Here is a 14,496-nt window from a genome sequence, read left to right as displayed (position 1 = left end):
TCTGCTGTCGTGAGCCCCTCCACTTCCCTTGCCCACCCTACCACTTCGCCAATGTCCCCTCAAAGCCCCTTCGGCCTTGTATGAGGAGGTACTGAGCTCAGTGAGGCTGCTAGATACCATGCTGGTTGTTATATTTGGAATTAATCAGGAATTGTGAGAAGAGATGCAATGTGGTATGCATACAAGCCGCTAAACTACTGATACTTTACACTTTGCGTCTCAGGCAAATGACTGTCTTGCCTTGTATAACATTTCCCATCCGAAATGAGTCATACCTAGTACGCATAACCTTTATTGCTCACTTGACTGTTCAGTTTTCTTTTCTCCTCCAATTTTATATTTACCCAACAATCTATTCAATCTTTCCATTGTTTGTTCTCTATCTTCTTTGATACGTAATCTTTCTAATGCTTCACCTTTTTTACGATCATTTTTAGGACCACCAAAATTATATTTAAATGACCAATCATTTAATTTTGATAATTTTGATTCATCTCCTACCCATTCTTTACTTCCAATTTCTTTTGGTATAGTTTCAGGATTAGATTCAATTGAATTAATTGTTAAATCAATATCAAATTTAAATGTATCAAGTGAAGAAGGTTGATTTGCTGTAGATTGTCTCCATTTTCCTCCCATTCTATTATTTAATGAAGATAATAATAATTTATTTGAATCTTTTAATCCTAAAATAATTGGTGGTTGATTTGACATTTCTGCACGATTAATTTTAAAATTTCCAATTCCTGATAAATTATTTAATCTTTTATAATCAGTTTCTTCAATTAAACTTGTATAATTTTTATTAATTTCTGTTATTTTATTATTTTTATTTTGAATAGTTTTTCCTGTTATTCCACCTAAACTAACTACCCAAGGTAAATTATTACCACCACCACTATTTCTTGTATTATTTATTGCTCTTGAATGTGAATCATCATATCTTGAAACTTTATTTAAAATTCTACCTTTTTGAATTAATTCATTTGGTAAAAAATCATTTGTAGATGTTGGTTTTTTTGAATAATTTAATCCAAATGTTCTATGTAATTTTGAATGTAATTTACTATTTGAATTTTTTGAAGATAATTCTTTACAAGTTAAAGAAGTTTGTAAATTTATAATTGATTGTGAAGTAGTTTTACCGGTTGAAGCTAAATGAATTAAAGTTTTATCTTCTGGAAGTATTAAAGTATCTTTAATTTTATTTGGTAAATCATTTAATCTTTTATTTAAAAATTCTTTTCTTTTATTTCTAATTAAATCTAAATAATTTTCAAATTCTTTTAAAGACATAGATTCAATATCTTTTAACCAAATTTCTTTATTACTAATTATTAATTCTTCTTCTTCTTTATTTCCTTGATTATCAGATGAATTTTCATTTTCAATTTGTTCAGTTAAATAATCATCTGAATGTTTATTATTTTCATTATCATATATTTTTTCTGTTCTTAAAGAATAATTCATAATTTCATTATCATTTTGCCAACGTATTTTACCTGTTCCCCATGCTTGAACAAATCTTGCTTCACGTTCACCTGAACGCCAATCACAATTTATACCTGGTCCTGCATCTAATGAATTAAATTTAATATATCTTGGACCTTTCTTAATTGGTAAATTAAATTTTAATCCCCAATCATTATATTGTGATTTTGAAGATGGTGTTGAAGTATATATTCGAGTAATTAATGGATCATAAGTTGATATATTTGCTCTACGCAAAAGTTGAGGGAAAGGAGATGAAGACATGGTTGAATGAAGTTTATCAAATTTGTTTTAATCGAATATTTATCAACACAAATCCGTTGTAATGATTGAGAGATGAAAATAAAATAAAATATTAAGGACTCTTTGGTCCTTAATTTGACGAGTTCACTTATTGCGTAGTAGTAATTCTCAATTCGAATAGTCGATGAACAGATCAATATATAATTTATATGACTTTTCAACAAATCGCCAATTGTTAAACATCAAATCTCGATTATCTACTACCCGTAACAAATGGGATAAATAATAATAAATTCACATTGAAAAACATTAAATTTCCCCTATTCCCAAAATTCTTTCGCGTTTCTCTTTTGAAACAAATTTCCTTTTCATTCTTTCTTCTTTCTCTTCTTCTTCAATCACAAAAAAAAGAATACACTTCTGCATTAAAACCGTAGTAGTTATTCTTTTTAAAATACATCCCCAATTCCCCATTCGATGTTTTTTATTAGAGCTCCAGTTGGGTTTTTGAAAAGAAATTCAATTGTGAAGCTACAACGATCATTGGGGCCAGACAGGATGTATTGATTAACCTTTTTTTTTGTCAAAAGAAAAAAAAAAGGAGCTAACTGATTAAAACAACTTTGAGGATTGAGTAATCTATGATTCAAAGTCACCTATGGGTAGCTACAAACTTATTTTGATTATGATATTTATATATATTTGAAATATAACTTAAAATGTCGTATGAATTGATTTTATAATCCAAAACTCTCTCATTATTCTACTTGTAAGAAAACTCGATCAATTCATAGGGTCATTTTCCAAAACACATTCAAGCGTATTTCAATCTATGCTTAGAATGCATGTATGAATTTCAAATGTAACTATAAATTGCTGAGTTGAATAACTAATAAAACAGTAGAACGAAGGCAAAAAAACATCAAAAGTAAAGTTGAAAAGAATTTAATATTATTATAATGTGAAATTAACGTATAAGAAAATGACAAAAAAACTTCTATATGATATTTGAGATGCTAGGTGTCTAATTTATGAGAGAAATCATGAGTTTGATCTATCATTCTCCTCTCTTACATGATAATAATTGATGTTTTTGATAAAGTCGATTTATTCATTTTTCGTCTACTTATACTATTTGCGCTTGATTTGACATTTTCGTTTGGTATCTTTGTGTTAAGGTATTCTCATAATTCTAAAGGTATCAATATCATCCTAAAATTTCCAATTGTCCGTTCGCCTATAACCCAAATTATCTAAGCAGTTCCATAACCGTTTGCATGTTTTGTTTGGAAATTCCATAAATCCCTACACATCTCTTCTAAATTCCTGGTAGCTACAAATCCTAATTCTTTTTCTGCTAATGTTGTATCAGCCGTTAAATCTGGAACATCTCCTCGCCTAATTATGCCGACAAAAAATATCAGCATCATTCTCCTTTTCGAGTGCTCAGAAAGTATAACTCACCTCCTACCGACAATCTCATATTGATAATCATATCCTGTAGCCTTCCTCATCGCATCAATCATGTTCAAAACGCTCATTCCTTTTCCTTTACCCAGATTGAATGATCTAAATGATCCACTTTCTGCATCACAATTGGAAAAGATGTTTTTCTCTGAAGTTGGTACAGCCAAGGCGTCCAATGCTAAGACGTGTCCATGAGCAAGGTCCAGTATATGTAGGTAATCTCGAACGCATGTTCCATCACTACAAATATGACACCATCGTCAGTCTCAAACATGAGAACCATGGTCACAAAGAAAGTCACGAAACTTACGGTGTTGGGAAGTCAGTGCCGAATATTTTCAATTGACTTTTCTCTCTTCCAATTGCTATTTGAGCTAACAATGGTAATAAATTTCCTGGTTTACCTCGTGGTTCTTCTCCTAATTTACCTGATGGGTGAGCACCGGCGGGGCTGAAAAGCGTATATTAGCAAATTCACACTGCCAATCGGAGATTTGCAAGTACGATTTTGACTCACTTGAAGTACCTTACGCTGACAGCTCTCAAACTACCTTGTCCGTCCTTGTTTTGTACTTTACACAAGTCTTGTATAATCTCCTCTACCATAGCTTTTGTCCTTCCGTAACATGAAGCAGGTAATAATGGTGAGGTTTCCAATATAGGGATGACTTCTGGTGTACCGTATACGGTTGCTGAAGAGGAGAATACCAAGTTCTGCACATTATGTCTTGCCATTGACTATAATAAATGATAAGACATATTAGCTTAATGAGTTGATAAACTCGATTTCCTCCAAGATTGCGTTTGCAATTGGAAAATTCAAATGACTTACCTCGAATAATGAGATACTTCCTCCAACATTAACCCTGTAATAACTTAGAGGTATTTCACCAGATTCCCCAACGGCTTTCAACGCAGCCAAATGAATTACGGCCCAGATTCCACCTTTTGTATCATATTGAGAGAACACATCTTCTACAGCTTCTGCATTTCGTAAGTCGACATTGTGTAATATAGGTTGAGGTGCATCTGGTCTATCAAATTTAATCAGAATCAATTAGCTCGAGATATTCTAACTTCTCGAATCCCAAATTTGTACGAGAAATACGACAATGTAACTTACCCCAATTCATCTCTTGCTATTTCTGCACATCGGTTCAGTGCTTCAGGATAACAATTATGACAATTATCAATTACTATAGGTTGATATTGACCTGTTAATAATAATGATACTACGACATGTGATCCGATGTAACCTAATCCTCCAGTGACTACGACTCGCTATAATTGTAAAAACATAACACATGAGTAAGATATTTATCTTCATACCCATAATCTGACTGATAGATCGGCATTGAGCTCACCTTGAGACTATGCGAATGTCCGTTCAAGTATGGTTGAGGTTGTTGTGTCATGATGAAATGAATAGTCGCGTCGATGTTGCTGTTGCTGTTGCCGTTGATTAGATGCACACTTTATCTATCTTGTTCAATGTATGTATGTATATTGGAAATGTTATCAAAAGTATGTAGTATATATTGATGGTCTGTGCGTTACGCGTGAAAATCCGAGCTTTAGTTTTGAACTTTCCAACTTTTTTCCTTTTCTCTTTCTCTTTCGATTTGTTTTGATTTGATTTTTCACAAAGTAAAAGTGGCAAGTCAAATCAATTATTGTTCGATACAATCAAAATTAAAATTTTGGTTGAAATTGCAATGTCGTTGACAATATATATATATATATGTATCAAATGAAAGTATATGAATAAAATGCAAAGATTGAAAAATATATCAAGTATTTTTTGACTTTTGTTCAAATGTAAATAAATGCGAAACGTTTCATTCCGCATGTACAAATTCAAAATACATTCATTAATTAGTTGATTCGGTATAATTAGGTACTATAATTTTTTTTTGCCCCAAATACGATCTACGGAAAAAAAGGGTTTTATCTAAAAAACCTCTTTAATTTCCTTCTTTTTAAACCCTTTCTTAATCTTTCTCTCTAGATTACCAAATTTTTTTATTATTGTTTTCTTTTTTTCTGTAGACGCGTCATTTATAAAATATCTTTTATAAAATGCGCAGTGTATGATCTTTTTCTTTTAAAAATGTAATTTGAAAATTTTAGTAGTTTCATTCTAAATTTTACCGTAAACTGCGGTATATGATATCTATCCCCTTCAATTTTAGTTTCTAATCCTTTTTCTTTTGGATTGAAAATAAAGCGGCTCGTATGAAACACAGCAAAAAAAGTATCGGATCGACTGCGCATCTATCTAAAAGATGATTTATCCTTACGTAAGTAAGTCATGCTTGAATCTAACGGTTCCTGATTTGTTGTTGAAAGCTAGTTAAGCGGAATCTGTTATTGTTAATTGATTCCAGATGATTGCATTTGAACAACCTTTCTTGACTATCCTAACAGTTCAGAATTAGTCCGTCAGATCAGGGACTTATTCGTATTTCTCCAAGTTGTTTCATCAAAAGAATACTCATAAGTGGTCCATAATTTCCAAGATTCCCATGCAATATGCGATAAATGAATATTCATGAGGAACGTTGGCATCTATCTCGAGCTTGAATTATATTGATTCGCTGAACAAGTCATATCATGGTGATCAGCGCTCAATGATCGACACACGAAGGCGACGTACAGATAGGGCGCATAACACATAATGTTGAATATATCATCTGTAACCTCCTTTTCCTTTGATATCCTTTAATACGACTACTCATTTTTTACCCTTTTGGTGGTAATGCTTTATCATTACGAGCAGCTGTTAAGTCCACATATTCAGAATGTAGCAAGGACTATGAAGACATGACACCGGACACTATGTTGTGCGGATGCTTGTATATTGAGCATGGATTAAACAATGGGTGCCACTTTCAAGCGTCTTGTCTTAATTATGTAACGAATAACGGATGAGTCCGGTAACTTATGAATTAGGGAAAATCATTTAATTATTCAATTAATATTCTCTCTTTCAATTTCATTCAACTTCAAACTTTATATCCTGTTATCATCATAATCTTAATTTAACCTCCCCTGTGAATAGGAATTATACGATTCTTCCATAAACCAAATCAGCTTCAGAAAAGGACACTGTAATTGTGATATAGGCTTTTTTTACACCAAGACAATAAGATATAATAGGGATTTTAGATCAAATCACCAATCACTCACTCCTATTCCGCAATTTTAATATACTATAGGATTTTGTCAAATTAATCGGTTTTGATTTCGTCCTACATTCAAGTCCGCTTCAGGCTGGACGTTTGAAGAAGGGGGTGAAAACGATGTCGCGAATATATAGACTTGCAATTTGGTTTCTTATCGCGTCATTGCTTATGATTAGTAGAAATGTAAAAGCAGGATATCTGAGTGTTAGTATGACGACGTGAGTTAGAGCGTTCCGTTTTGAGATTGGATATCCAGAAGCTTATAAGCTGGCTGTATTTAGTGCTGTACAATGTGGGAATTCAACCGTGACGTGAGTATTGATTTGTACTTGTCAACTCGATCTAAAAGGATGATTTCAAACTAATGAGGGAAATTCGATCCGGGCGTTTTTAGATGGAGTGGTGATACAGGTCCATATCATCTCTTACTTACACCTGTAAGTACTCATAAATATATGTCCCTCTTACTCAAGCTGAACAACCATTTTTATCGCCAGACACAATTCAAAGAACATGGTTACAATGTAAGTAATCCAATATGCTCTTGGCATATAACGTGAAACCTGGATCATTTCACGTAAAAGTCATTAATACCAGACGATCGTAGACTGACTTTCTGCTAAATTGCCATAGGTATGGATAGAATCGATACCCGATGGGGTCAACTCGTACGAGTTACCGATACGTCAACCGGAAGGAATACAATACATGTTAACTGTTTGGGGATCATCTGGTATACAATATGCGGCAACAACGGATGTTATGAGTAAGTTATCACCCTTGTCACCTTGGTCAAATCTGAAATGCAGCTTATCATGGATCTTCTTTTCTTGGGACAGCTGTTCAACCATCACCTAGTAGCACTACTAATTGTTTCTTATCCGATGAAGCTATTCTCAACCTATATACTTTCTCTTTCAACCTTACTTCCAACTCCGGAAGTTATCCTCCTCAATGTTCGAATATGAGCCTTACATGGCCTTCCTCATTAGAATCAAACGTGACATCCGACTATGTTCCTGTTAATGGTACATTAGATACTACTTCTGTTTCTGGAAGAAAACGTCAAGATTCAACATATCAACCTACAGCGATCGATCTAAAGATTTTCGATGAAAGAGATGCTAGTTCAAGTGAACATAATGGAAATACCACTCATCCACCAACAATGTTCGGAATCATCCCATTAGGAAATTCATTCTCAATACCAATCACATATAGCAAGACAAGTAAATACGCTAAATACCTTCCTGAATCCTCCTTGTCGGATAATCCAACTACATACACATCACAAGGTGTGACTCACCTAAATTGGACAGTTGACATGGCGAAAGGAACTAGATTTATACTCGTTGCGGGAATAGGAAGTCAAGAAAAATGGGCAAGCGGTGGATCTAGTAGTATGTTTACTGTCGGACAGGGATCCTCGGGTTGTATAGGGAGTGAACAAGATGGTGGTGGTGCGCCCAGTGTAACCGCTACTACCGGTGAATCAACTTCGTGAGTTGAAGCACAACTTGACGTTGCATATGGTCAGACTGACATACTTTGCCATCGTCAGTTCTGCTCAACCCGATCCCGCCCGGGCATCAAATGTTGGTCTCAAAAGAACCGTCGTCGCTTGTGTTTTGTCCATTGTTGGTACTTTGATCATTGTCGGCATATTGTTCATGTGTCGGCGAGCCCGTAACCGGCGCAGAGCAGCCGCAGCCAACGATACGAGCGGTATTGGTAAGAAGAATAGGAGGTCTCAAAGAAACTCCAAAATATTGGCTGCCGAACAACTAGATGCAGAGTCGGAAACCCCTTTGGACCTTATCGCATCGCGCAATGGGGGCTCAGCAAACGCTCAATCACCCCCGAGATTGTCTCCTCTGATATTAGGCGAAGATACGTACAATTCCCATGGACAAGCACAAAGTCAATCTACACCCATTTCACCTCTAAACCCATTCGACGATACACCTTCAAAACAACCTTTCTTACCGGGCCCATCACGATCTACCACACTTGACGGAGGGACTGACACTTGGTCATCATTACCTGTCTCTCCGGTTAGAGGTCGTGGTAACCCTATGACAAGGCAATCTTCCCAAGACGCCCTATTACCTCTTACGCCAATGGATGGATTCGCACCTAGAATCGACAGTACAGTAACAAATGGAACGGGAACTTGGCAAACTACTCAAAGTCCCATAAATACAGGTACCTACTTATCTTCTCGAAGTGGGGGTCCATTACAATTGCATGAAGGTTATCAACATGAGGATGATGAGGATGTTAGTGATCTGAAGAGAGATACAATAGCATACTTAGGAGGAAGTCCGTCTAATCAGCAACAACAATCACAACGTCGCGCCAACACACCTACTACTGCTCTTGGATCTTCAGGACCAAATAGAAGGCGACGACAACAAAGAGAAGAACAAGAGATGGAATTTAGGATACATCGTGATGCAGGAAGAGTACAACCTGATGAGCATACAAATCAAAATATTACGGAATTACCACCTAGATATGATGAAGTCAATTGGGAGGAGGAAAGGGCTAGAGAGAGGGAAGGATAGGTTGATTTGATTAGATCTTATAAGGACAATTCGGATTTGTGTATATATTTATATATATATATATATTGGGATTAGATAGAATTATACAATTCAGATAATATTCAGACTCGATTTGTATTTTATGTTGTATACTGCCACTATGATTATTTTGCTCACACGTGATTGGTTTTATACGGCCGTTATAATCCGAATTCAGGCTGACGTCACATCACCTTAGGCTGGACCAAATTCATATCGACACATTACCCACGTCGTCGATCTCAGATACAAATCCCATTTCTTGCGAACAAGAGCATCTCATGCATACATAAGGAAACCAAACTCTTGAACTTGCCACGATTCGTTGCAAGATATCGCCTATCTTAAGAGTTGAGGGTAAAAGAAGCATAGCGTAAAAAGAACATTACTCGTAAACGCCTTAAGGAGAAATTGGGGGGATATTTTTTGAATGAATGTGGGGTTCAGGATAAAAATGTTAAGCGAGGTGGAATATTACTTATATATCTGTTAAACGGGTATGACCGAATGAATAAATCATAATAATACCCTGAAAATCAGAAATCAAGAAATCAGAAAAGGGAGGAAAAGGAGAAGGAGTAAAAATGATTTTGATGACTTTAAATTCGGTTGGTCAGCATATTTCACATATGGGTCATCGTCACCGTAATCATATACTCTCCTTCACCTTCACCAAAAATCAAAGTTGAAAGGATTTCATATCGGTCTCCGCATTTCGCATTATTACATAGAATATACATCATCCACATATAGCTTTGATTCATCATTATCATTGTCAATTCTAACAAACTCTTAAACAACGTTGTTATTCTTTGATTCGTTAAATTAGGTCGGACCGGTACAAATCAAATTCCAAGCCAAGAGTTTTCCAATAAAGTGTGAAGGTGACGCGAGCCGAGAGATAGCCAAGATTTCAATTAACATACATATGTCTTTTTTACCCAAACTTATCGACATATATTTCTACAATTATTGAAAGCCCACAGATATACTTGAATGTTAAAGCAAGTGCATCAATTGTGTTTTAGTCCTTTTTAGTATTAGGAGTTAAATTTGCGTTAATTCCTTTCAAATCACGGATACGGATACCTTTTCACTTACCACCAAAGCAAAAGCCATACTTCTATAACACGCACATTCACGACTTAAACAACAATTTGATTATTCATTACCCAGTCACATCGTAACGTCTTCATCACCGACGGTCATTCCGATGAGTATATAGTCTTCAGTTATCTTCTTTCGGTCAAAAAAACAAAACAGTCTCTCTGTGTAAAGAAATCCTCATTCTAAAACTCCTTAAGTTATAAATAGCTTTTTGTCGTTTTTTCCATCATATTAGTCAAAATGTTATCATCAAGTCCAGCTATACCATTATCATCAATTAGTTTTGGAGAAGGAGGTCAAAGAAGATTATCATTAGTTACAGCAAATGGACAAGAATTATTTACTGCAAGAGATGGATTACCTTCACCTGAACATTTAACTCCAATTACAGGAGCTACTACACCTGTTAATAATAGTGAACCTCCAAGCGCACCTTTAAGTAGAAGACAATCAGGTGAAACTACTAAAACTTCTTCAACTTCTTTATATCATGATGAACCTCAAGATGTACCTTTACATCAAGAACCAGAATATGAAAAATATAAAGAATTAGATACTACTTCACTTAGAAAAGTTCCTTCAAGAGGTGGAATTTGGCATGAAGTTGAAGAACCTAGAGTGAGTATTATAACTTTTCTTTCGTTTGTTTTTTTCGCGTGAATGTTTTCTTCCCTACCATTTGGTCAGCTTTTATTTTTGTCTGTTCTGTGATGTTTTCAGATAATTCATATATAGACTGCCAAGCGTAATGCCTAGAAATCTGCTCATTTCGATTAGTTGAAATGATCCGTTCCAATCAAAACATCCTACCAACTTTTATATCTCCTTGTTTGGCATCGTTAAAAGTTTACTATTTGTGCTTCTCCTTTTTCACTACTTTTCGAATCCCCCTCTCCTACCCCATGCTGTTCATTTTCTAGCCGGATCTCGGGTCGAATCAAGAAGCGATGCGAAGAACGCGTAGCTTCTGAACTTGCCTACCTTTGTACTACCAAGTTGATCAATAGTCTCTACTGGCGAGGACTCCCACCTTTAGCCCTCTAGTAAACATAACGTTTTTCACTTTGCTCTCGGTCGCCTTGACCCGACATTTCAGTCTCTTCCGAGATACTCGTTTTCACAACTTAGCCTGTACAGTCATACTCTTTCTTTCGTCTGCTCTTGGTAGATCCTCTCTATCTTTACTGTATCTACTATTCAGCCAAACAAACTTTGCATCTCCCCCCGTCCTTCCTATCATGCGGTCGGAATTCCGTCCCCACAGTCCTCGATCAGCCAAGCGTCCCCCTCCCCCCAAGTGGTACTCGTGGACAGTCAGGGATCGTTCTCCCAAGTCCAGGCCTCAAATATACGTCTCCCATTTTGGATCGACTCGTTTGGTATGCCAGGAGTCTGGTTTTGATGACCAAAGAATACGTCAGAAACCTCGCTGACATTCTTTGCCTCATTATCATAGCCTCCCTATGTGTCTCAAGACTCGTCTCGAGCAAGCAGTCGATCTGCATCCCCACCAGTCGTCAAATCGGATGTCGAACAATGGCATGCCGCTCACCGTCGTCCACCAATCCCTTCCAACCTATCTTTTACACCTGCTACGCCCGACGCACCTTCCCCTGCCCCTTCTCTTCCCGCCGGCCAACACGACAATCACTTGACTGCCGATAACAACAAATCAGCTCAAACATCAAAAACCGCTCCATCTAGTCCTCATGGCTCACCCACTGCTACCCGTCACCCTAAACATCATGCTGGACCTCTTCATGATCTTCGTCGATTCCTCAATCACCACATCGGACATCATGATAACAAGCATAAGCATCAGCCAGCCGAAAACGGCTCGATCGCAGCTCAAGCTATTCATTCACATATGAATGAGACCCCTGGACCGTCTACACCTGGGTCACCTACCACAGGAGGAGCTGCAACTCCGGGAATCCAACGCAGAGGAAGCGGCTTTAACGGGCTGGCTGCTGCCGGTGCTGCACCAAGTGGTACCGCTACTGGCACGACTACTCCAGCTACATCAAGATATGGTGATCATTATGGAGAAAAGCACGGTGCACATTCTTCCCACTTGATGGGTTTCATGAGACACCATCATCGAGATAATGAAGGAGAAAAGTCGCACTCATCCTTAGCCAGTTTCTTCGGTCATCATAATGACAAGCACAAGGAAAAGAAATCAAGGAAAGATAGTAAAACTCCTACCGACTCTGCAGTGCCCAGTGCTGCTCCTAGTAGAACTACCACAGCGACATTGCAGATGACTGAAGCGGACCATGGTCCATCTTTGCCTTCTTCGAGAGGCGTTTCACCACCTGACACACCCGATGTTCACACCCCCAAGAATGCTTCTGAGTACCCCGGTGTCCCTCATCCAGTAGTCGCTCTTACTCATCCTTCATTACACGAAGCGACACATGCTCACTTGTCAAAGAAGTATGGTAAATGGGGTAAAGTCCTCGGATCAGGTGCTGGTGGTACAGTCAGACTAGTCAAAGCTAACTCGAAGAATGGTGGTTCCACCTACGCCGTCAAGGAGTTTAGACCTAGAAGACAAGGAGAATCGGAGAAAGAGTACCAAAGGAAGGTGACGGCTGAATTCTGCGTTGGTGTCACTTTGAGACATATCAATGTCATTGAAACAGTTGATATCGTCAATGATCATGGTCATTTCTACGAAGTCAGTGTTTGAGCGCTTCTTATTAGTCGTAGAGATACTCGCTGACCAGTTGATTTGCAGGTGATGGAATTCGCTCCCTTCGATTTGTTTTCCGTGGTCATGTCCGGCAAAATGGCAAGACCTGAAATCTATTGTGTATTCCGACAAATCATCGATGGTGTCAACTACCTACACTCGATGGGTCTCGCTCACCGAGATCTTAAACTGGACAATTGTGTAATGACTCATGACAATATCGTCAAGTTGATTGATTTCGGTACTGCCACTGTCTTCCATTATCCAGGCAAACACCAAATTCCTGCCTCAGGTGTAGTAGGATCGGATCCATACTTGGCTCCAGAAGTTTTGAACAAGGATCAATACGATCCTCGACTGACCGATGTATGGTCGGTCGCAATCATCTTCATGTGTATGATACTCCGAAGATTCCCTTGGAAAATCCCAGATTACAAGACAGATACGAGTTACAGGTTATATGTGAACACTCATCCAGAAATGTGTACCAAGCCACCTGTGCCTACCCCGGCGCCATCCATCGCAAACGGCCACGAAGGTATCGATGATAAAGTTGGTGGCACACATACTCTTCTAAACGATGGAACCAGTTCATTACCCTTCCGATCAACTTCGGTTAACTCAACCGCTACAGCAAGTACGGCTGTGGAACCTAAAGCGAGTCCTGATTCACCCCAACAATCTCACAGACAAAACTCAGCTTGTTCATCGGACGACGGTGGAGTACCGATCAATCAATTGAACTTGCATGACGACGGCGAGGAAAGAAAAGATCGGTCTGATTTGAATTTCCCAAGAAGAAGTGATTCAGTTGTGTCCGTTCCCGCATCACGATACGCCACTTCAAGTTCATTGGCAACGAATCCTACGAATCCTCCAAAGAGACAAGGCACACTCCCCAATACTGTTTCACCTCGAATGACAGATAATTTGAGCGTTCCAGAAGATAGTCATCGAAGTATTGGTCGAAACAGAGCTGTTTCTTCTCCTGTTTCTCCACCTATTACTCCGGGAGTTAATGAAACTCATAGAAATCCATTTGGTGGTCATCAAACTCAACAAGCACCAGTATCAAGACAAGAGCAACAAGCTAAAAGAGAAAGAGCAGCAAGTATCTCTTCAACTAAAACTTTCCAAACTGGAGGAGCAGAAAGTATTTTCAGATTATTACCACGTGAATCAAGATCAGCAATAATGAGAATGTTAGCTGTTGAACCTTCAATTAGATGTACATTAAGTGATTTATTAATGGGAAGAGGAAAAGATGAAATGATGTGTTCTTGTGGATCTCCTGAATGTTCTGGATCAATACTTCCACCACCAAAAGAAATTACTGGAATGTCAAATGATGAATTAGATGATGGAGATGAATGGGTAAAAAATATTGAATGTTGTTCACATCATCCTGGAAGACCAAGTGGTCATAGTCATATCAAAGTTATTCCCGAAGAAAAACCAAAGAAGAAATTATTCCATTAGGAGAAAAGGATATACAGCATATTTCCATTGACAAAAATTATTCATGATACATGAAAATTCTACTGTTATTATCACATATTGTTTATTATTTCTAAATCAATCAATCTTGATTAATCGTTCATTTTGCCATTGACAATTCCCTCTTTATACTTGATATCTCATTTTTATTCCGACTTTAAAACCTAATGAAGTGTATTTTATTACTATTATCAACATAAAGCAGAAGGAAGAAAAGGGGAAA

The 14,496-nt window shown here is 37.4% G+C and overlaps 4 protein-coding genes across 4 annotated transcripts; 2 read left to right on the top strand and 2 right to left on the bottom strand.

Annotated features, from left to right (window-relative positions):
• Positions 1 to 291: 291 nt before the first annotated feature.
• On the bottom strand, positions 292 to 1,755 carry I206_106338 (mitochondrial 37S ribosomal protein bS1m; the record flags this gene model as incomplete). The annotated part of the gene is made up of 1 exon (XM_019158834.1): positions 292 to 1,755. One exon carries the CDS (start codon positions 1,753 to 1,755, stop codon positions 292 to 294), a length of 1,464 nt encoding a protein of 487 aa, XP_019007972.1.
• A 1,232-nt stretch (positions 1,756 to 2,987) lies between these two features.
• On the bottom strand, positions 2,988 to 4,616 carry I206_106337 (UDP-glucose 4-epimerase GalE; the record flags this gene model as incomplete). Its single annotated transcript, XM_019158833.1, has 7 exons — positions 2,988 to 3,132; positions 3,199 to 3,441; positions 3,512 to 3,652; positions 3,719 to 3,939; positions 4,034 to 4,235; positions 4,325 to 4,482; positions 4,566 to 4,616. The coding sequence occupies 7 exons, from the start codon at positions 4,614 to 4,616 to the stop codon at positions 2,988 to 2,990; spliced, it is 1,161 nt and encodes a 386-aa protein (XP_019007971.1).
• A 1,938-nt stretch (positions 4,617 to 6,554) lies between these two features.
• On the top strand, positions 6,555 to 8,953 carry I206_106336 (uncharacterized protein; the record flags this gene model as incomplete). The annotated part of the gene is made up of 7 exons (XM_019158832.1): positions 6,555 to 6,604; positions 6,668 to 6,697; positions 6,781 to 6,823; positions 6,884 to 6,910; positions 7,020 to 7,152; positions 7,226 to 7,886; positions 7,948 to 8,953. The coding sequence occupies 7 exons, from the start codon at positions 6,555 to 6,557 to the stop codon at positions 8,951 to 8,953; spliced, it is 1,950 nt and encodes a 649-aa protein (XP_019007970.1).
• A 1,365-nt stretch (positions 8,954 to 10,318) lies between these two features.
• Positions 10,319 to 14,255, top strand: I206_106335 (uncharacterized protein; the record flags this gene model as incomplete). The annotated part of the gene is made up of 3 exons (XM_019158831.1): positions 10,319 to 10,696; positions 11,535 to 12,761; positions 12,822 to 14,255. The coding sequence occupies 3 exons, from the start codon at positions 10,319 to 10,321 to the stop codon at positions 14,253 to 14,255; spliced, it is 3,039 nt and encodes a 1,012-aa protein (XP_019007969.1).
• Between the last annotated feature and the right edge of the window lie 241 nt (positions 14,256 to 14,496).

Source organism: Kwoniella pini, chromosome 9, assembly GCF_000512605.2.
Source record: "Kwoniella pini CBS 10737 chromosome 9, complete sequence".
Lineage (NCBI taxonomy): Eukaryota > Fungi > Basidiomycota > Tremellomycetes > Tremellales > Cryptococcaceae > Kwoniella > Kwoniella pini.
Note: the sequence above shows the minus strand (reverse complement) of the source record. Positions and strands in the feature narration are given on the sequence as shown.